Raw genomic sequence first — 23,874 nt, 5'->3', positions numbered from 1 at the left:
TTAACATTGGCACAAAATTAGTGAGATTATATCTATTTAAACTTCTTATTATTATTATTAAGTTGGCTTGAGAAAGCCAACTTACTGATATTGTACTTAAACTTATTATTATTATTATTAAGTTGGCTTGAGAAAGCCAACTTACTGAAATGCTATTTAAACTTCTTATTAGTGGTGCTTGCCAAAGGCAAGGCATCACTATTATTCTCTTGCATACTTATTATTAGGTTGGCTTGAAAGAGCCAACCTACTGATCTGCTACTTAAGCTTATTATTAGGTTGGCTTGAAAGAGCCAACCTACTGATCTGCTACTTAAGCTTATTATTATTAAGTTGGCTTGAGAAAGCCAACTTACTGATATTGTACTTAAACTTATTATTAAGTTGGCTTGAGAAAGCCAACTTACTGATATTGTACTTAAACTTCTTATTATTAGGTTGGCTTGAGAGAGCCAACCTACTGATCTGCTACTTAAGCTTATTATTAAGTTGGCTTGAGAAAGCCAACTTACTGAAATGCTATGTAATCTTCTTATTAGGTTGGCTTGAAAGAGCCAACCTACTGATCTGCTACTTAAGCTTATTAGTGGTGCTTGCCAAAGGCAAGGCATCACTATTGTTCTCTTGCATACTTATTATTATTCTGCTTCTTCTTATTCTTCTTCTGGACAAAAATTTTGATTCGCTACTCCTCCTGCACCGTTTGTCACAGACCCATGAAAGAGGTGTCAAATCGACCGGCTCATTGAGGAGATATGGGCTATATCTTTTTTAAGCGATCGGACCTACGATGTTCACACAGCGGACGAAAAAGTGGGCAAAAAATCCCATTGACTTACAATGGTGGAATGTTCGTGAATTTGAATCTCAACTGTCACTTTCTCACACACACACACACAAGCAGGCCCTTAGAGCCCCTTCTCTCTCTCTCTCTGTAACTCACACACACACACACACACATGCAGGCCCTTAGAGCCCCTTCTCTCTCTCTCTCTCTCTCTCTCTCTGTAACTCACACACACACACACACACACACACGCAGGCCCTTAGAGCCCCTTCTCTCAATTAAATTCAATTCAATTCAGCTTTATTAGCATGACTGTGTAGCACAATGTTGCCAAAGCATTAACATATATATATAACAACAACAACATAGATAATAATAAATAAAATCCATCTAAATAAATGAAAAGATAAAGTAAGTCAGTTAATCATGTTTATCATCTAACATTGTGAATGGTTGATACATATTTAGCAGCGAGTGCAGCTGTGTTATCATCTTCTCCGAGTAAGAAGGGCATCTTCTCAGTATCACTAAGTTCAGTAAATGATGGGATCAATGCTTCAAATCTGGGGAGAAATGTTTCCCTCACATTGTGATATTTAGGACACATCAGCAGAAAGTGTTTCTCGTTCTCTATCTGCTGTAGATCACAGTGTCTACAGATCCTCTGCTCTCGCTCTGTCCATGTTTGTCTATGTCTTCTCTCTCTGTTTCTAAATCATGGTGACTTAATCTGTATTTGGAGAGGATTTGTCTTTCTTTGAATGGTCTAATCAATAAATAATTGGCAAATCTAGTGGTTCTGTTTAGGGTTGAGTAGCATTGGAGTTTATTATGAAGGTCAAAGTGTATTTTTAGAGATTCATCATGAGTGTCTTTCAGAGTTTTATCAATTTCTTTAATAATGGCTTTGGGGTTGTAGCTGTAGTCAGTGAGGAGCTGGGTTTTATGGACGAGCTGAAGAGCGAGCGTGTTTAGAGGATGAGGTTCTGCTGAGGTTTCATTGGCGAGGAGGGCTTTATATCGGACTGAATCAGGATCAGATCGATGGAGGTGATGCCAAAACTGAACACATCTCTTCTGGATCTCAATGTTCAGTGGGTATAAGCCTAATTCAGCTCTGCAGGCATCACTGGACGCACCTCTCTGGACCCCTAAAATATTTTTGATAAATTCTAGTTGTAGTTTTTCTATTGAAGTTTTATCCCAATTTTTAAAATGTATTATTGGTCCCCAAATTTCACTCCCATACAGTAGAATTTGTTTAATGATTGCGTGATATAATTTGATCCATGTTTTAATTGGCCAAACCGTGATTTGATGGCATAAAATGGCCCAGGTAAGTGTAGCTGCTGCTGTGCTCGAGGACTTCTCCTCCGTAACTGAACTGGTATCTGCTTCCCTGAGACCTGGCCTTCTTCTGGCCCTTCTCTCTCTCTCTCTGTAACTCACACACACGCACACACACACACGCAGGCCCTTAGAGCCCCTTCTCTCTCTCTCTCTCTCTGTAACTCACACACACTCATTTGACTCCTCTTTTAAGTAACCAATAAGTAATGACCTATGACCTTCATAGCCACACCCTAGCAACCACTTACAGCACCCTAGCAACCACCCCATAGACCTCCATTGAAAACGGATCAAAAGGGATATCTTTGGATAAAAGTGTCATATAAACATGCAGGTTTTGCTCTTTTGACTTGTGATCAAATGCTACACATGCTAGCAGTGAATAGCTACATGCTAATAGTGATTAGCTAAGTGTTAAATCAGACTAAGAACATACGAATAACTCTATAAATCTACATAGTAATGATGTGTGACAACTACCAACCGCTTAGCAATACGCTTAGTAACCTCCCAGTTATAGAGGTGTGCTATATGTTTTATAAGTAATTGAGTGTACGATGTTCGTCTGATGGATGAAAAAATTTGGGCGAAAAAGTCCCATAGACTTAACATTGGCACAAAATTAGTGAGATTATATCTTTGGATCAGGAGGTCACAGAGACTTGGGGGAGGGCTCTTTTGACTCGGCCTATCAAGCAGCCAATAAGTACTGACATGACAACTTCATAGCTATGCCCTAGCAACCACTTACAGCACCCTAGCAACCATAAAAGACATTAACAAACAATTTTCCAGCACCAAAACATTGTAGAAACATGGCGTTGGGCTCAGTGGATTCAGACTGTCAAATAGTCTTTAAATACCATCCCATCAAACTCATCTATCTATCTAAACTGTATGGCCACACCATAGCTACCATTTAGAGTACCTTAGCAACTGAACAAACTCATGAATAAGCAATTTCTCAGCACCAGAAAGTGGTATAGATATCGGCGTGGCCTCTTTTGTTCGGGCTGAAAAACCAGTCTGTAAGTATCACCATGGCGACTGTGCAGCTACACCCTAGCAACCATATAGAGAACCCTAGCAACCGTATAGCAACATAAAGAAGCCATATCTCAGCTCCACAACATCATACAGACATGGGAGTTGGTTTCTACAATCGTGCAGAACACGGTAGTATCTGCCCAGCGCCGAGTTTTGCCCCAGCAAGCACCACTCACATTTTCTTCAGGAAATGTACATTCTAGTATTGTTATTACTATTCGCCCGGACAAAACTTTGGCGCGCTACTCCTCCTGCACCTTTTGTCGTAGACCCATGATTGAGATGTCAAATCGTGCGGCATATTGAGTAGAGGTGTGCTATATCTTTTATAAGTAATTGAGTGTACGATGTTCGTCTGGTGGACGAAAAAATTTGGGCGAAAAAGTCCCATAGACTTAACATTGGCACAAAATGAGTGAGATTGTATCTTTGGATCAGGAGGTCACAGAGACTTGGGGGAGGGCTCTTTTGACTCGGCCTATCAAGCAGCCAATAAGTACTGACATGACAACTTCATAGCTATGCCCTAGCAACCACTTACAGCACCCTAGCAACCGTAAAATGACATTAATAAACAATTTTTCAGCACCAAAACATTGTAGAAACATGGGGTTGGGCTCTGTTGATTCAGACTCTCAAATAGTCTTTAAATATCATCCCATAAACCGTATAGCCACACCATAGCAACCATTTAGAGTACCTTAGCAACTGAACAAACACATGAATAAGCAATTTCTCAGCACCAGAAAGTGGTATAGATATGGGAGTTGCCTCTTTTGTTTGGGCTGAAAAACCAGTCTGTAAGTATCACCTTGGCGACTGTGCAGCTACACCCTAGCAACCACATAGAGAACCCTAGCAACCGTATAGCAACATAAAGAAGCCATATCTCAGCTCCACAACATCATACAGACATGGGAGTTGGCTCTCTACAATCGTGCAGAACACGGTAGTATCTGCCCAGCGCCGAGTTTTGCCCCAGCAAGCACCACTCACATTTTCTTCAGGAAATGTACATTCTAGTATTGTTATTACTATTCGCCCGGACAAAACTTTGGCGCTACTCCTCCTGCACCTTTTGTCGAGACCCATGATTGAGATGTCAAATCGTGCGGCATATTGAGTAGAGGTGTGCTATATCTTTTATAAGTAATTGAGTGTACGATGTTCGTCTGGTGAACGAAAAAATTTGGGCGAAAAAGTCCCATAGACTTAACATTGGCACAAAATGAGTGAGATTGTATCTTTGGATCAGGAGGTCACAGAGACTTGGGGGAGGGCTCTTTTGACTCGGCCTATCAAGCAGCCAATAAGTACTGACATGACAACTTCATAGCTATGCCCTAGCAACCACTTACAGCACCCTAGCAACCGTAAAATGACATTAATAAACAATTTTTCAGCACCAAAACATTGTAGAAACATGGGGTTGGGCTCTGTTGATTCAGACTCTCAAATAGTCTTTAAATATCATCCCATAAACCGTATAGCCACACCATAGCAACCATTTAGAGTACCTTAGCAACTGAACAAACACATGAATAAGCAATTTCTCAGCACCAGAAAGTGGTATAGATATGGGAGTTGCCTCTTTTGTTTGGGCTGAAAAACCAGTCTGTAAGTATCACCTTGGCGACTGTGCAGCTACACCCTAGCAATCACATAGAGAACCCTAGCAACCGTATAGCAACATAAAGAAGCCATATCTCAGCTCCACAACATCATACAGACATGGGAGTTGGCTGTCTACAATCATGCTGAAGGCCCTACTGAAGGCCTAGTGCAGAGTTTTGCCACGGCAAGCACCACTCACATTTTCTTCAGGAAATGTACATTCTAGTATTGTTATTACTATTCGCCCAGACAAAAGTTCGGCACGCTACTCCTCCTGCACCTTTTGTCATAGACCCATGAATGAGATGTCAAATCATGCGCCATATTGAGGAGAGGTGGGCTATATCTTTTATAAGTAATTGAGTGTACGATGTTCGTCTGGTGAACGAAAAAATTTGGGCGAAAAAGTCCCATAGACTTAACATTGGCACAAAATTAGTGAGATTATATCTTTGGATTAGGAGGTCATAGAGACTTGGGGGAGGGCTCTTTTGACTCAGCCTATCAAGCAGCCAATAAGTACTGACATGACAACTTCATAGCTATGCCCTAGCAACCACTTACAGCACCCTAGAAACTGTAAAAGGACATTAAAAAACAATTATTCAGGACCAAAACCTTGTAGAAACATGGGGTTGGGCTCTGTTGATTCAGACTGTCAAATAGTCTTTAAATATCATCCCATAAATTGTATATCCACACCATAGCAACCATTTAGAGTACCCTAGCAACCATACAAACACATGAATAAGCAATTTCTCAGCACCAGAACGTCGTATAGGCATAGGGGTGGCCTCTTTTGATTGGGCTGAAAAACCAGTCTGTAAGTATCACCATGGCGACTGTGCAGCTACACCCTAGCAACCACATAGAGAACCCTAGCAACCGTATAGCAATGTAAAGAAGCCATATCTCAGCTCCACAACATCATACAGACATGAGAGTTGGCTCTCTACTATCGCGCAGAAGGCCCTACTGAAGGCCTAGTGCAGAGTTTTGCCACGGCAAGCACCACTCACATTTTCTTCAGGAAATGTACATTCTAGTATTGTTATTACTATTCGCCCAGACAAAAGTTCGCACGCTACTCCTCCTGCACCTTTTGTCATAGACCCATGAATGAGATGTCAAATCATGCGCCATATTGAGGAGAGGTGGGCTATATCTTTTATAAGTAATTGAGTGTACGATGTTCGTCTGGTGAACGAAAAAATTTGGGCGAAAAAGTCCCATAGACTTAACATTGGCACAAAATTAGTGAGATTATATCTTTGGATTAGGAGGTCATAGAGACTTGGGGGAGGGCTCTTTTGACTCAGCCTATCAAGCAGCCAATAAGTACTGACATGACAACTTCATAGCTATGCCCTAGCAACCACTTACAGCACCCTAGAAACTGTAAAAGGACATTAAAAAACAATTATTCAGGACCAAAACCTTGTAGAAACATGGGGTTGGGCTCTGTTGATTCAGACTGTCAAATAGTCTTTAAATATCATCCCATAAATTGTATATCCACACCATAGCAACCATTTAGAGTACCCTAGCAACCATACAAACACATGAATAAGCAATTTCTCAGCACCAGAACGTCGTATAGGCATAGGGGTGGCCTCTTTTGATTGGGCTGAAAAACCAGTCTGTAAGTATCACCATGGCGACTGTGCAGCTACACCCTAGCAACCACATAGAGAACCCTAGCAACCGTATAGCAATGTAAAGAAGCCATATCTCAGCTCCACAACATCATACAGACATGAGAGTTGGCTCTCTACTATCGCGCAGAACACTGTAGTATCTGCCCAGCGCCGAGTTTTGCCACTGCAAGCACCACTCACATTTTCTTCAGGAAATGTACATTCTAGTATTGTTATTACTATTCGCCCAGACAAGTAGTAGTTCGGCACGCTACTCCTCCTGCACCTTTTGTCATAGACCCATGAATGAGATGTCAAATCATGCGCCATATTGAGGAGAGGTGGGCTATATCTTTTATAAGTAATTGAGTGTACGATGTTCGTCTGGTGAACGAAAAAATTTGGGCGAAAAAGTCCCATAGACTTAACATTGGCACAAAATTAGTGAGATTATATCTTTGGATTAGGAGGTCATAGAGACTTGGGGGAGGGCTCTTTTGACTCAGCCTATCAAGCAGCCAATAAGTACTGACATAAGAACTTCAAAGCTATACCCTAGCAACCACTTACAGCACCCTAGCAACTGTAAAAGGACATTAACAAACAATTTTTCAGGACCAAATCTTTGTAGAAACATGAGGTTGGGCTCTGTTGATTCAGACTGTCAAATAGTCTTTAAATATCATGCCATAAACTGTATAGCCACACCATAGCAACCATATAGAGCACCCTAGCAACCATATAGCAACATAAAGAAGCCATATCTCAGCTCCACAACATCATACAGACATGGGAGTTGGCTCTCTACGATCATGCTGAAGGCTATATTGACAGCCTAGTGCCGAGTTTTGCCACTGCAAGCACCACTCACATTTTCTTCAGGAAATGTACATTCTAGTTCTTCTTCTTCTTCTGGACAAAATTTCGGTTCGCTACTCCTCCTGCACCGTTTGTCACAGACCCATGAAAGAGGCGTCAAATCGTGCGGCTTATTGAGGAATGGTGTGCTATATCTTTTATAAGCGATCGGGCGTACGATAATCGTACAGTTGACGAAAAATCGGCCGAAAAATCCCATAGACTTAACATTAAGGCCAACTTTGACGAGTCGTAGCTCAGAGCGAAAATTTCGTAGAAACATATGAATCACCATAATTAGAGAGGCTATCAAGCTGTGCGAGAACATACCCCGCAATGGGGTATAAATTGTACCCCTGGGGCACAAGAGCGCCCCAAAATTGCCCCATTGACATACTATGGTGAGGGACGGCCCATGAAACAGCACACATTTTTCCTACTATGGTAATTTACATAGGAATTTGCATTGAACATAACTCTGCATCACAATATCATAGAGACATGGGGGAGGGCTCATTTTACTCAGCCAACCAATCAGACTCTCAGGATAATTATGAAGCTATCAAACCACGCCCTAGCAACCATTTATAGCACCCTAGCAACTGATCCCATAGACTGCCATGTTAAAAGCCCAGATGGATATCTTTGGATAACAGTGTCATAGAGACATGGGGGTGGGCTCATTTGAATCGGGGCAGTAAATAGCCAATCATGAATCACCATAGACACTTCCTAGCCACTCCCTAGCAACCAATGTCGAGTACCCTAGCAACCCAAACAGGTTTGTTTATATTATTCATACTGGCAAATAGCCTTTGGAGTATCATCATTGGCAGCTGCCAAGCCTTTTCCTAACAACCAAACAGAGTACCCTAGCAACCATTTATCAAGTCCTATATCTTTGCATCAGAATGTCGTATAGACTTGGGAGTTGGTTCTTTTGACTCATGCTAACAATTAGGACTTCCAAACATGCTATACATGCTAGCAGTGAATAGCTACATGCTAATAGTGATTAGCTAAGTGCTAAATCAAACTAAGAACTCTATAAAACTCCATAGTAATGATCAGTGACAACTACTAACTGCCTAGCAACACCCTAGCAACCACCCCAGGTACCCTAGCAACCAACCCAAGTACCCTAGCAACCGCATAGCAACACCCTAGCAACCAACCCAAGTACCCTAGCAACCGCATAGCAACACCCTAGCAACACCCCTGGGTACCCTAGCAACCGCATAGCAACCACCCCGGGTACCCTAGCAACCGCATAGCAACACCTTAGCAACCACCCCGGGTACCTTAGCAACCGCATAGCAATCACCCTAGCAACCATCCCAAGTACCCTAGCAACCGTATAGCAACACCTTAGCAACCACCCCGGGTACCCTAGCAACCGCGTAGCAACACCTTAGCAACCATCCCAAGTACCCTAGCAACACCTTAGCAACCACCCCGGGTACCCTAGCAACCACATAGCAACATCCTAGCAACCACTCCAAGTACCCTAGCAACCGCATAGCAACACCCTAGCAACCACCCCGGGTACCTTAGCAACCTCATAGCAACCGAGGGGCGAGTTTATTACTATTCGCCCAGACAAAACTTCGGCACGCTACTCCTCCTGCACCTTTTGTCGTAGACCCATGAATGAGATGTCAAATCATGCGACACATTGAGGGGAGGTGTGCTATATCTTTTATAAGTAATTGAGTGTACGATGTTCGTCTGGTGGACGAATAAATTTGGGCGAAAAAGTCCCATAGACTTAACATTGGCATAAAATTAGTGAGATTATATCTTTGGATCAGGAAGTCACAGAGACTTGGGGGAGGGCTCTTTTGACTCGGCCTATCAAGCAGCCAATAAGTACTGACATGACAACTCCATAGCTATGCCCTAGCAACCACTTACAGCACCCTAGCAACCGTAAAAGGACATTAACAAACCATTTTTCTGCACCAAAACATTGTAGAAACATGGCTTTGGGCTCTGTGGATTCAGACTGTCAAATAGTCTTTAAATACCATCCCATTAACTGTATAGCCACACCATAGCAACCACTTAGAGTACCTTAGCAACTGAACAAACACATGAATAAGCAATTTCTCAGCACCAGAAAGTGGTATAGATATGGGGGGTGGCCTCTTTTGTTTGGACTGAAAAACCAGTCTGTAAGTGTCTCAATGGCGACTGTGCAGCTACACCCTAGCAACCGTATAACTACATAAAGAAGCCATATCTCAACTCCACAACTTCATACAGACATGGGAGTTGGCTCTCTACAATCGCGCAGAACACTGTAGTATCTGCCCAGCGCCGAGTTTTGCCACTGCAAGCACCACTCACATTTTCTTCAGGAAATGTACATTCTAGTTCTTCTTCTTCTTCTTCTGGACAAAACTTCGGTTCGCTACTCCTCCTGCACCGTTTGTCACAGACCCATGAATGAGGCGTCAAATCGTGCGGCTTATTGAGGAGAGGTGTGCTATATCTTTTCTAAGCGATCGGACCTACGATGTTCACACAGCGGACAGAAAAGCGGTCAAAAAAGTCCCATTGACTTACAATGGCGGAATGTTCGTGAATTTGAATCTCAACTGTCACTTTCTCACACACACACACGCAGGCCCTTAGAGCCCCTTCTCTCTCTCTCTCTGTAACTCACACACACTCATTTGACTCCTCTTTAAGTAACCAATAAGTAATGACCTATGACCTTCATAGCCACACCCTAGCAACCACTTACAGCACCCTAGCAACCACCCCATAGACCTCCACTGAAAACAGATCTAAAAGGATATCTTTGGATAAAAGTGTCATATAAACATGCAGGTTTTGCTCTTTTGACTCATGATTGCAAACAGGACTTTCCTCATGCATGCTACACATACTAGCAGTGAATAGCTACATGCTAATAGTAGTTAGCTAAGTGTTAAATCAGGTTAAGAACATACAAATAACTCTATAAAACTACATAGTAATGATGTGTGACAACTACCAACCGCTTAGCAACACGCTTACTAACCTCCCAGTTATAGAGGTGTGCTACATCTTTTATAAGTAATTGAGTGTACGATGTTCGTCTGGTGGATGAAAAAATTTGGGCGAAAAAGTCCCATAGACTTAACATTGGCACAAAATTAGTGAGATTATATCTTTGGATCAGGAGGTCACAGAGACTTGGGGGAGGGCTCTTTTGACTCGGCCTATCAAGCAGCCAATAAGTACAGACATGACAACTTCAAAGCTATGCCCTAGCAACCATTTACAGCACCCTAGCAACCGTAAAAGGACATTAACAAACAATTTTTCAGCACCAAAACATTGTAGAAACATGGGGTTGGGATCTGTTGATTCAGACTGTCAAATAGTCTTTAAATACCATTCCATAAACTGTATAGTCACACCATAGCAACCAATTAGAGTACCTTAGCAACTGAACAAACACATGAATAAGCAATTTCTCAGCACCAGAAAATGGTATAGATATGGGGGTGGCCTCTTTCGTTGAGGTTGAAAAACCAGTCTGTAAGTATCACCATGGCGACTGTGCAGCTACACCCCAGCAACCACATAGAGAACCCTAGCAACCGTATAGCAACATAAAGAAGCCATATCTCTGCTCCACAACATCATACAGACATGGGAGTTGGCTCTCTACAATCGCGCAGAACACTGTAGTATCTGCCCAGCGCCGAGTTTTGCCACGGCAAGCACCACTCACATTTTCTTTAGGAAATGTACATTCTAGTTAGTGGTGCTTGCCAAAGGCAAGGCATCACTATTGTTATCTTGCATACTTATTATTCTGCTTCTTCTTATTCTTCTTCTGGACAAAAACTTCGATTCGCTACTCCTCCTGCACCGTTTGTCACAGACCCATGAATGAGGTGTCAAATCGACCAGCTCATTGAGGAGATGTGGGCTATATCTTTTCTAAGCGATCGGACCTACGATGTTCGCACAGCGGACGAAAAAGCGGGCAAAAAATCCCATTGACTTACAATGGCGGAATGTTCGTGAATTTGAATCTCAACTGTCACTTTCTCACACACACACACGCAGGCCCTTAGGAACCCCTTTTCTCTCTCTCTCTCTGTAACACACACACTCATTTGACTCATCTTTTAAATAACCAATAAGTATAATGACCTATGACCTTCATAGCCACGCCCTAGCAACCACTTAACAGCACCATAGCAACCACCCCATAGACCTCCATTGAAAACAGATCAAAAAGGATATCTTTGGATAATAGTGTCAAATAAACATGCAGGTTTTGCACTTTTGACTCGTGATCGCAAACAGGACTTTCCTCATGTATGCTACACATACTAGCAGTGAATAGCTACATGCTAATAGTGATTAACTAAGTGTTAAATCAGGCTAAGAACATACGAATAACTCTATAAAACTACATAGTAATGATGTGTGACAACTACCAACCGCTTAGCAACACGCTTAGTAACCTCCCAGTTATAGAGGTGTGCTATATCTTTTATAAGTAATTGAGTGTACGATGTTCGTCTGCTGGATGTAAAAATTTGGGCGAAAAAGTCCCATAGACTTAACATTGGCACAAAATTAGTGAGATTATATCTTTGGATCAGGAGGTCACAGAGACTTGGGGGAGGGCTCTTTTGACTCGGCCTATCAAGCAGCCAATAAGTACTGACATGACAACTTCGTAGCTATGCCCTAGCAACCACTTATAGCACCCTAGCAACCGTAAAAGGACATTAACAAACAATTTTTCAGCACCCGAAACATTGTAGAAACATGGGGTAGGGCTCTGTTGATTCAGACTGTCAAATAGTCTTTAAATATCATGCCATAAACTGTATAGCCACACCATAGCAACCATATAGAGCACCCTAGCAACCATATAGCAACATAAAGAAGCCATATCTCAGCTCCACAACATCATACAGACATGGGAGTTGGCTCTCTACGATCATGCTGAAGGCTATATTGACAGCCTAGTGCCGAGTTTTGCCACTGCAAGCACCACTCACATTTTCTTCAGGAAATGTACATTCTAGTTATTATTATTCTTCTTAGACAAAATACCCCTTCGGGGCATTTATTGTACCTCCGTGTCGTGTGATTCTTCCTCCCGTTACAAGATGTTCATATTAACAACAACTTTAACTTGAGCAAACGCTGCTAATACACATATACATTTGTTAATAAAATGAAAACATGCATGTTTTAAAGCTAGTGAATAAAAGGAAACGATCCACCCGCATGCCTCTGCTCAATGACGGTGCCTGGATCAGCTGTGATCTGCGTCTCGGGCCGATGACGTCACTTCCAGGGAGGCATGCCCAGGCCTGTTGGACACGCCCCCGTCCCCTGACTCCACCCCCATGTCAAAACAGCGCCACAAAGTGAGACGCGCAGAAACGTGAAGCGCAAAGGGGAAAACGGTATCGCAAGCTCAAACCAAATAAATTAGTAGATATGGCCATGGAAAATATGTATTGAAAAATCATTGCTTTTGCTCCGTTTCATTTATATTTTGCAATTCTTCATTTTTCTTTGCAAAACTTATTTTCTTCTTGCAATACTTCATTTTCTTTTGCAATTCTTTAGTTTTCTTTGCAAAACTTATTTTCTTCTTGCAATACTTCATTTTCTTTTGCAATTCTTTATTTTTCTTTGTTCTTTTCCATATTTCGTCGCGGACCATCCTGCGGGCGAAGAGAATGATCACCTCTCTGGGACGACTGGCTTCCTTCCTTCCCACCCGATGCAGGACATCCACAGCCTCCGACATGCTAGCAGCAAACTCCGGCGTTATCTTGCCAAGAAGTTGAATCGCATCCTCTCTTATACGCTCACTGGAGTTCTAGACCTTTTATACGAAGACACCACCTTCTTTTGTACCGTTCCTCTTCCAACACACAAACTTTCAGATCATTATTGACTTCAGTGAGTGTTTCAATTTGTTTTTCCATTGTTTTGATTTTGTCTTTGCATTCTTTTAACTCTTGTGCGTTAATTTGGACGGATTTGGCGACGCTAGCAATCATCGCGCTGTGTTGCTTCATTTGCATGCTTATTTCCTCATGCTGAACATCTACCTTGGATCCAAGTGCTTTGATTGCATCCAATATAGCCGAATTGGATACTTCATTTTCCTCACTTTCTGTTGGCTTTTTTACCTTTCTGGGGTTTACATGGTGTGGGTGGGTCAGAGTCAGTACCTCGCTCCCTTTTGCTTGAACCTACGGTTATGTCCATAGCGTAACAATGTTCCTCCACATCAATCATGATTTCAACAGCTTGGGGTATGTTTAACTAACGAAATTAGCAGGTGAGAATGGAATATTACTTGTCAAACTGAACAAACTCGGGATTAAATATGAGAGCACGTAATAAATGTGACTACTCAGTGCGCCATCTTGCCGGAAGTCCCCCATAAACGAGGCTTTTTAAAAAAAAAATTATTTGAAATAACAGTAGGGGAATACAAAGTCATACAAAAATATAAGTCTATAAAAACACACAATTTTTGAAATTTTCATACATTTTTCAAAAATTATATATCTAATAGCCTACATCAATAATCCTCTTTAATAGTTTAGATGTCTTAACAGCTTTACGATTGTTCTGTACTGAAGTTAGAGAATCATAAAAAACCTTTAAATCAATGGAAAATAGTCTACCAGTTAACATACATTTTGCTTTGTGTATGTGATATTTCCCCAATAAAACAATAATTTTAATTATATTGTCCATTTCCAATATCCTGTATCACAATCCAAAAACAAGACCATTATATCAGTTATAGTGACAAACTTGTAAAACACTTCAAAAAGAAACAAAGAAACTTGGGACCAAAATAGTTTGGTATAATCACAACTGAAAAATAAATGAAAAATGGTTTCTGACTCTTCTTTACAAAAACAACATAAGGGCGAGAACCCCTCTTTAAACATACTGATAAAATCATTACATGGATAATATCTATGCATTGTTTTAAAATGAATTTATTTAACCTTATTAGCAGAGGTGGGGGACTCGAGTCACATGACTTGACTCGAGTCTGACCCGAGTCACAAATTTAAGGACTTGTGACTTGCTTGACTAAATAAAGAAAATGACTCGACTTGACTTGGACTTGAGATCCAGTGACTTGAGACTTGACTTGACTTGACCTTCATGACTCGGCAGGACTTGACTTTATAACAACTCTAATTATTATTATAAATCATTACGACAAAATTTGGTAAACAAAACGCAAGCCACTGAACCAGCGGCAGAAGTGATCCGAGTCTGCGCAGCTGACACTGCAAGAGCACAGGAACACAGCGTGCCAAATACATGGAGCAAGAGAATCTTGCGATGTTTGGATTAACACTTCATATGCATTTGCAAAGCCAGGATGTCACCACTTCATAAAGGCAATGTATGTAAGCTTGTTCGTTAGTTGAAAACAGCATTGGTCTTAAATTCAGTTTAGGTCTGTCATTAAATTAAAATGATTATAAATTATTCATCTCGTGTTTATAATTAACGACGTCAAACTTAAATTTCGCTGGCGTTTGCCCCTCAAAACAGTGCTTTAGTGTCGAGTATCCCTCTTTGTAAATCAATAGGCAATATGGAATTGTACCACGGAAACCACAGTGTTTTATCGATTAGTGATATTTCTCTTGAACCCAAAATCAAAGATATGTTGTTAAAATGGCCCTAGTGTGAGTTTTTATATTTATAACATACGATATTTAGTAATATCTTCAGCGCGGCTGCCAACAGTTACGCGCGTCTCTAAGCAACACACTGAATACTGAACTAATCCAGGGATTTGAACGAATCGGTTGAGTGAATCAGTGGCCCATTCTTGCTTGTTCATGAACGAATCAACTGTTTTGAATGAATCGGTTCAGTGAACACTTCTGTGATAAAGCTGTGATTTGCCACCACTTACTGGCGGCATTAATGTCATAGAGTTGGTCTATCAGTTAATTTCATATTTCTATATTCAATTTTTTTAATTAATTATTTTTCCTACAGAACAAACAGAAAACAAAAACGAAACAAAACAAAAAGCTTAAGCAGACCTTAAATGCACAGCTGTCAATTTAGTTCTTATTAAGATAAAATCAAAGAAATGGATAAGCTACAGGGGAAGATACATAAACATTAACAGCAATAGGCTTCTTGTTTTGAGCCATGATGACAATAGTTTTCAAGAACAATGTAGGCAATCATGCAAAGTGAAAGATACAGTCCAAATAGGGTGTCTATATTCGATGAAAAATTTTGGGTCAATTTTATTTCTGATATAAGGGGTGATTTGTAGTCAGCATATTATTTAAAATTGAATAGGATGTTTTGTTACACACTGAAATTCTTTAGCGTGCTCCCAGACTGAATCCCAGTCTTCACTGGAGATATTTAATGCGAAATCATTTTCAAACATCTATTATCTTTGTCTCCTGGTCAAACTCAATATAACATAAATATGAGAGACATATTTTTATCTTGTATTTTTATCTATATTTTCTCAATTACAGACTTATCGGTATACAAAGTAGTATTTTGCCTATTTTCAAAATGTTATATTTAAAACATTATTGTTTAAAATGTATAATTAAAAAAGTAAATTTCTGAGGAAAAATGAATAAGGTCGTGTGGCAAAAATATATTTGTTCCTGTTTGATACTGTGACTTGACTTGACTTGACCCTTATCAGGACTCGACTTGACTTGCTTGAGGTGAGCCACTGACTTGACTTGCTTGATTTGTTTGTACTGTGACTTGAGACTTGCTTGAGACTTGATGGTAGGGACTTGGGACTTGCTTGAGACTTGAACAAGTGTGACTTGCCCCCACCTCTGCTTATTAGGAATTACATATTTATTCATATCTGACCACGGATTCTGAAATAAAAGCGAGGGATAATCCTGTTTCCATTTCACCACTGCCTTAGGAAAAATACTTTTTTCTTTTGTTAAAATTTTCCTAATATAAAAGTTATTGATTTTTTTTATCTCTGATAGAAAGGCCCCCAACAGTAAGATCTGGAAGAGAACCAACAACCGGCTTATACATTTTTTCATTTTTAATAAAGTGAAGTAGGTTTGGGGAAATACAGTGAATTAGTTTTATATATTCACTGGAAGATACATTTAATCCACAATTATTAATAAATTCAGTGTAATTATATAGATCACCTGAGTGATTTAATAAATCTGCACTGTAAAAAAAAATGCCGTAAAATTTACGGTAAAAAACCGGCAGCTGTGGTTGCCAGAATTATACCGTAAAATATACGGTGGCAACGTTTTAGGTTTTACGGTTTTAACTTAAATTTACAGTTAAATACCATACTTTCAGTTAAATACCGTAAACTGATATAATGTTAATATAACAACCTATTGAAATACTGAAATCTCTTTTGTACCTTTGAAATACACTGATAACCACCAAATGCAGGTGGTGATGAGAAAGTCACATGATGAACCAAAGCCCATCACAAGCAGCTTTTAAATAATAACATATATAGAAGGTGCACAGTGTCATTCACACAAGCACTAAACACCATCATGGTGAGACTCATTAAACTGAAATATGCAATAAACATTAATTTAACAACATTAGATGTAACATACAACTAGGGCTGGGCGATATATCGAACACGATATTCATGCGCATCTCGTCAGTAAAGCCGGTTCCATGATTAGCGCTAAATCATCCATCACCTGTTTTCAAATAGAGCGTCATTTAATACACAGAGCCGTAGTTCACTGACAAGCTATGCAATATCGCGTTCATTATCGAAGGCGATTCATCTGCGATAATGAATGCGATATTGTGTAGCTTGTCAGTGAACTACGGCTCTGTGTATTAAATGGTGCTCTATTTGAAAACAGGTGATGGAGATTTAGCGCTAATCACGGACCCGGCTTTACTGACGAAATGCACATGAATATCGTGTTTGATATATCGCCCAGCCCTACATACAACCCTAATAAACATAACTGATAAAAAAAAAAAAACTAAGAAGAAACCTAGTTATTTCAAAGAAAAAACATCAAATTCAAACAAAATTTGAAATGCAACGCAGGGAATTCTGGGAACGTCAATTTATGGTTTTTCCCTTCTTTTTCACTTCCAAAAGCGGTATTTCACCGTAAAATTGTCTGAAATGTCTATTACAGTTTTTCACCGTATATATTAGGAGAACTTACCGTTAACCATTTAACAGGTTTTTACCGTAGCTTTTTCACAGTTTTTTTTTTTTTATTCTCACAAAGACAATTCTTGATCCAGTTAACTTTAAAGACATTGTTAATAGTATTAAAGTCCAAAGCATTTACTCCTCCTTCTGATACACTTCTAATTATAGTTTTTCTTTTAACGTACTCTGTCTTGCCCCTCCAGATGAATTTAAGTAAAATTTTGTCAATTGTGAAACACATATTAGAATCTATATAAAGGGATAATGCAGGGTATACAAGTCTGGAAATTCCTTCAGCCTTGTAGATCAACACTCGAGCTTGAATAGATCAATTTCTTTGAAGCCAACAATTGAAAATATTTCTTGATAAACGAGGCTTAAGCCTGAGGTACATCACCGTCTCCTCCATTATGGCGTAAAACAAAAACAAAAATGATCAATTCTGGCTCCACCTATCCTGTCAGGATGGCAGCTCTCCTCTAGCACCGTTGCTATGCGACAGGAGCGGCAATCCTGGACACCTGGTGGCGCAATTAGTAAATCCTGCAAAGGCGGAGCGTCTCAAGCACTTTCAAGGGTCCTTTGTGCGCTTCGGAGGCGTGACCTTTGTGCACTCCGAAGTGTGTACATGCCCTGCGTCCCAGTGTTCACTATCCATGCTAAGTAGTATGTGAGATTACAATAAGTGTGTCCCAAAGCATTGTATGTTGAAAAGAGTATGCCAAAAGTCCCCGGATGGTCTACTATTTCAGGTCGATTTATGAAGTGTGGATCCGTGCACACTCTGGCTAGAATTGCCCACAATACCTTGCGCTTTGGCGAAGGATTCGGTCCAGAACTACAAACACGTATAAAACGCGTTAGAAAAACTCCAAACGTGGTGGATGCGTGCGGATCGACCGTTAGGTTTGCAAAAAGGGGTTCGAGTTATTAATAATCAACATTTAACCTGGTAAAAAAAAAAAAAAAATATATATATATATATATATATATATATATATATATATATTTATTGTTATCCGTGTTATATTTAATTTCATCTGCAACAGCAATGTGAATTTTTAGAAACATCTATTTGGTCGTTACTTTTAAATGCATCATTATGCAGAAAATATGAGCAGAGTTCTATGCATGAAAGACCCGCGACTGGCAGATCAACGAGCTACTTCTTCTCTTTCTTATACGGTAGGAAGTTAAATGAAATGAAATGTAGAGGATGTTAACTGTGACAAGATGATTGACAGGCCAGTTTACAGTGACAGGGTGCGTGTAGATGCGACAGAGCGGTCCGTTAAAGACGCAGTTGTGTGACGTGATAGTATGCCCCAAAGCTTGCCTACTCTTCTACTACACACTCAAAAGTGTGTACTTTTTCTTCACCAAAAGAGTACACACTTTAAGGGCGTAGTATAAGTAGGCACATTGGGACGCAGCTAGCTTATGAAGAGGAGGAGGAGGGTTGCATGTAACCCGGAAGTGTCATGAACAGTCGGATTGTAAGCGAAGAAGAAGAAGAAGGGTTGCGTGTAACCCGGAAGTGTCTTGAACAGTCGGATCGTAAGCGTAGAAGATGGCAGGGGTGTTTGAGGTGGAGGTTGACGGTGTGGAACATAACCATGGACATGGACATCGCGACGACACCTCTCAGGTTGGATAACAACTGTTTGTGGATGATGTAAAATATGCGCGAGGACTGCTGAGTGTTTATTGAATCTGATAATCACTAATGATTAGATTGTACTGGGGAATTTTTTTAACCTTTTTTTTTTAAATTATTATTATTATTATTTTTTTTTACGTTTTACTTTTTATTTTATTTATTTATTTTTTTAACCAGTTCAAAACTCACTTCAATTGTTAGAATTTAGTTTCCGTAAAATATAATTATATTTTGTTACAACTGTAAACAAGTATAGCCTATTAAGAAAAAAATCAAATAATGTGAAGTCATTAAGAATTTTTTTTAGGATTTAAAGATGCAGTCAATATTTCCTCCCCATATTTAAATAAACTATATACACTTTAGAGGATTTTTTCCCCCCATTCAAATGATGCATGAAATGAGATGAAGATTAGAGATTCAAAATATATGAAGCCCCGTTTACATTTGCCATTAAAAAGCGACCTGTGTCTAGATGTTGTCCACGTATGCTTTAAGAAAACAAGTGTAAATGCTTTAGTGAACGGGCTGTATTTTGATCTGCTTGTCCTGATCACAAAGTATTTGGGGATTCATTGTGCATATCAATATAATCAGTACAATCATATCATCATATCTGCATTCACAGAAATCACACAAACGTACACACAGTCAATATGTCCCCTCTTTTCTCTGAAGGCTTTATCAGAAAAGATGAAATGCTCAGCCCATTTTGCACAAGTTTTTATTTTTATTTTAAAGAAGCATAGCATGTCACATGAAGGTTTTTTTTTGCATTGGTGCCATCTGTTCCAGATTCAGTTTAAATTATGTACTGAATAAAAGAGATCCAGTTAGTTAAAATGATTTCTGAAAAAAAGACTGTTAATATTTGAAATCAACCTCCCCCTCAAAAAAACAAACAAACAAACAAAAAAAAAAAACACATTTCTGCCCCCCAAATACACTCTTCCCTTCATTGCTCTGCCTTCAAGTTTTCAAATACTCTATGTAACACAGGCAATGAGTAACAACTGGCGTTACTGTTACTATAGCTAATATTACAACAATAGTGCCCAGTGGTATTAGTCTGCATTAATTTTGTGGCTTGCGTCATGCTGAAGATTAATTTATTTATTACAATTTGTGCTCAAAATATTAGGCATATTAAATGTATACAATCGCAGTAGTAAAAGCTGCTTGATCTCTGCAAATGCTGTAACTAACCACGCAGCACGCCCCAACCAACTTAAAGTGCCCCTATTATGGATTTTTGAAAATTACCTTTCATGCAGTGTATAACACAGCTCTAAGTGAATGAAAACATCCTGCAAAGTTTTAAATCTAAAAGTGCACCGTGTATAAAGTTATTGTCTTTCAAAAGAAAGAGTCGACTCAGAGTCGTGAAAACGAGTCGTTTTTAAAATGAATCTTTAGCTGTTTCAAGGTGACGTCAACATGAAACATTAGAATATTTATGCCCGCCCACTTGTTGCGCGCGCAGACCCGGGAAAACTTGAACCTCCCCTCCCTCAAACACTGTAGCGGATTCCTGTGGAGAAGACACTGTGCTCTGCACTGTGAGGGTAAATCCGTTAGGGTACAGTTAGGGTATGTCGAAAAACTCCCAACTCATTTTCTCCTCGAACTTCAAAATCATCCTACATCGCTGCAGAAGCACCGACCCAGTGTTTACAAAGTGAATGTGCAAGGAGGGTCAAACACCCTTTACAAAAAACAACAAAAAAAAAAAAGGTAAAACAACGATATAGTACGATTTTGAAGTTGGAGGAGAAAAGTGTTGGGAGTTTTTAAGTCAAGTCAAGTCACCTTTATTTATATAGCGCTTTTAACAATACAGATTGTGTCAAAGCACTTAACAGTATCAAATTAGAGGATAGAGTGTCAGTAATGTATAATGATAAGATTTAAACACTCAATTTTCAGTTAAAGGCATTTCATTATTGAATTCAGAGATGTCATTGTCTAGCTCAGTTTAGTTTAAATATTATCTGTGCAATCGAATCGGCGATAATCGCTAGAAATTAAGTGTCCCCAACTGAGCAAGCCAGAGGCGACAGCGGCAAGGAACCAAAACTCCCTCTGTGACAGAATGGAGAAAAAAAAAAAAAACCTTGGGAGAAACCAGGCTCAGTCGGGGGTCCAGTTCTCCTCTGACCAGATGAAACGTTCAAAAGTTTATATTTCTATTTTAATTTTGTTGCAATTTCTAACAATAGTAGTATTATGTAGTTAGGTATTTTGGTAACACTTTACAATAAGGTTCATTAGTTAACATTACTTAACAACATTAGTAAACATGAACTAAAAATGAACAATACTTCTAGAGCATTTATTAATCTTAGTTCGTTAATTTCAGCATTTACTAATGCATTATTAAAATCACAAGTTGTGTTTGTTAACATTAGTTAATACACTGTGAACTAACATGAATAAACGATAAACAACTGTATTATCATTAACTAACATTAACAAAGATTAATAAATAGTGTAATAAATGCATTGTTCATTGTTTGTGCATGTTAGTTAATACATTAACTGATGTTAACAAATGACACCTTATTGTAAAGTGTTACCGGTATTTTATTATATTTTAGTTATTTTGTTATATATATTTTTTTAGTTTTATTGTATTCAATCGAGGTTTTCACTGGGGATATGTCTCTGGGGGTCATCTGGGTGTCCTGGTCTCCGCTGACGATCAGGCCCGCAGACATCATCTCTTGGTGCTGATCCACCATCTGACTGGATACAGACTGAGAAACAGAATAGGAAAGAAACAGACAAATATTAGCGTAGATGCCATTCTACTTACGATGTAACGAGTACATCGTGTGTTATGGGGAGTGTTCCCGGTTCCGGTTGATCTAATTAATGCAGCCTAACAATCCTTTAACGGATTTGAATAATAGAAGCGTATTAGTGTGTTATGTGTAAGCCAGGCTAAAGAGATGGGTCTTTAATCTAGATTTAAACTGACAGAGTGTGTCTGCCTCCCGAACAGTGTTAGGTAGATTGTTCCAGAGTTTGGGTGCTAAATAGGAATAGGATCTGCCGCCCGCAGTCGATTTTGATATTCTAGGTATTATCAAATGGCCAGAGTTTTGAGAACGCATTGGACGTGGAGGACTATAATGTGATAAGAGCTTGCTCAAGTACTGAGGAGCTAAACCATTCAGGGCTTTATAAGTAATTAACAAGATTTTAAAATCTATCCGATGTTTGATAGGGAGCCAGTGCAGTGTTGACAGAACCGGGCTAATATGGTCATATTTCCTGGTTCTAGTAAGGACTCTAGCTGCTGCATTTTGGACTAACTGTAGTTTGTTGATCAAGCGTGCAGAACAACCACCCAATAAAGCATTACAATAGTCTAACCTTGAGGTCATAAACGCATGAATTAACATTTCTGCATTTGACGTTGAGAGCATTGGTTGCAATTTAGATATGCTTTTGAGATGAAAAAATGCAGTTTTACAGATGCTAGAAACATGGCTTTCAAATGAAAGATTGCTATCAAACAGCATGCCTAGGTTCCTGACTGATGAAGAAGAATTGACAGAGCAGCCGTCAAGTGTTAGATAATGTTCTAAGTTATTACATGTGGTGTTTTTAGGTCCGATAATTAACACCTCTGTTTTTTCAGAATTTAGCAGTAAAAAATTACTCGTCATCCAGTTTTTTATATCGACTATGCATTCCGTTAGTTTCTCAATTTGGTGTGTTTCACCAGGCCGCGAAGAAATATAGAGCTGAGTATCATCAGCATAACAGTGAAAGCTAACACCATGTCTCCTGATAATATCTCCCAAGGATAACATGTAAAGCGTGAAAAGTAACGGCCCTAGTACTGAGCCTTGAGGAACTCTATACTGCACTTGTGATCGATATGATTAGGGCTGCAACTAACGATTATTTTAATAATCGATTAATCTGTCGATTATTTTTTCGATTAATCGATGAATCGGATTAAAAAAAAAAAAGAGCATTCATTTCCAACCCTTTATTCAAAAACAGAACTAAAATCTTTAGAAAGTGGGGGGGGGGGAGAGTGCAAAAATTAAATAATTTAACAACACTGCATCGTTAGCGTTGGTATTGTATCAGACACCTGCACTTAACATTATATGAAAATCAAGCTCAAATGGAGTTAATAATGTTTTTGACCAGAGAATGACGGAGATGGAGTGTTTTGTCTGTCGTTAGAACGGCTGTAACTGTTATGCAGTGCATAAGTGCATTAAGTGCATTATGCTTTCATCAACTTTTACAGGTTATATAACTTTGATTGTAGCTATATGGGCGCTTAGTTTTTTCTTGTTGTTTAATACACTTGGCCAAAATCTCAAATTAAGCGCTTATGCACATAATGCACAGGATATTTAAAACGATATAGACAGCAAATAACTAATTCTTCTCCACTCTTCAAACACACAAAAACATTATCCTTTACTGACATAGTGTTTGAGTAAAGAAAACGCTGTACTATTCAAACACCAATTATTTATTCACCCTTGCATTGCGAAAAAGCAGAGATCTCATCTTCTCCAGGCTGTGCGCGGCGCGTCAATCTGAACGGAGGCGGGTGAAGTTACGAGGTCTCGCTGAGAGCTCGATGATCCAATGGCGTTACAGTTTTACTGACAAGTTATTTTAATGCTTGTAATTGGTTTACTATTTTTAAAACTCTCTGATTTAAAATAATAAAACGAATTATAAGCGACTC

General features: G+C 39.4%; 1 protein-coding gene across 2 annotated transcripts in view; it reads left to right on the top strand.

Moving 5' to 3' along the window:
* The first annotated feature begins 18,934 nt into the window (after positions 1-18,934).
* Positions 18,935-23,874, top strand: part of rnf121 (ring finger protein 121) — a 102,455-nt gene continuing 97,515 nt past the window's right edge. The window contains exon 1 of one of the 2 annotated variants that reach the window (XM_058757317.1): positions 18,935-19,136. In XM_058757317.1, the coding sequence (XP_058613300.1) occupies positions 18,970-19,136 (167 nt within the window). In that variant the 5' untranslated portion in view covers positions 18,935-18,969. The remainder of the gene's footprint in view (positions 19,137-23,874) is intronic. The other variant, XM_058757316.1, reaches the window with a different exon arrangement.

Source organism: Onychostoma macrolepis, chromosome 21 (assembly GCF_012432095.1).
Source record: "Onychostoma macrolepis isolate SWU-2019 chromosome 21, ASM1243209v1, whole genome shotgun sequence".
In the NCBI taxonomy this organism is placed as follows: domain Eukaryota; kingdom Metazoa; phylum Chordata; class Actinopteri; order Cypriniformes; family Cyprinidae; genus Onychostoma; species Onychostoma macrolepis.
The sequence above is the reverse complement of the archived record's forward strand: the minus strand, read 5'-3'. Positions and strand labels throughout refer to the sequence as shown.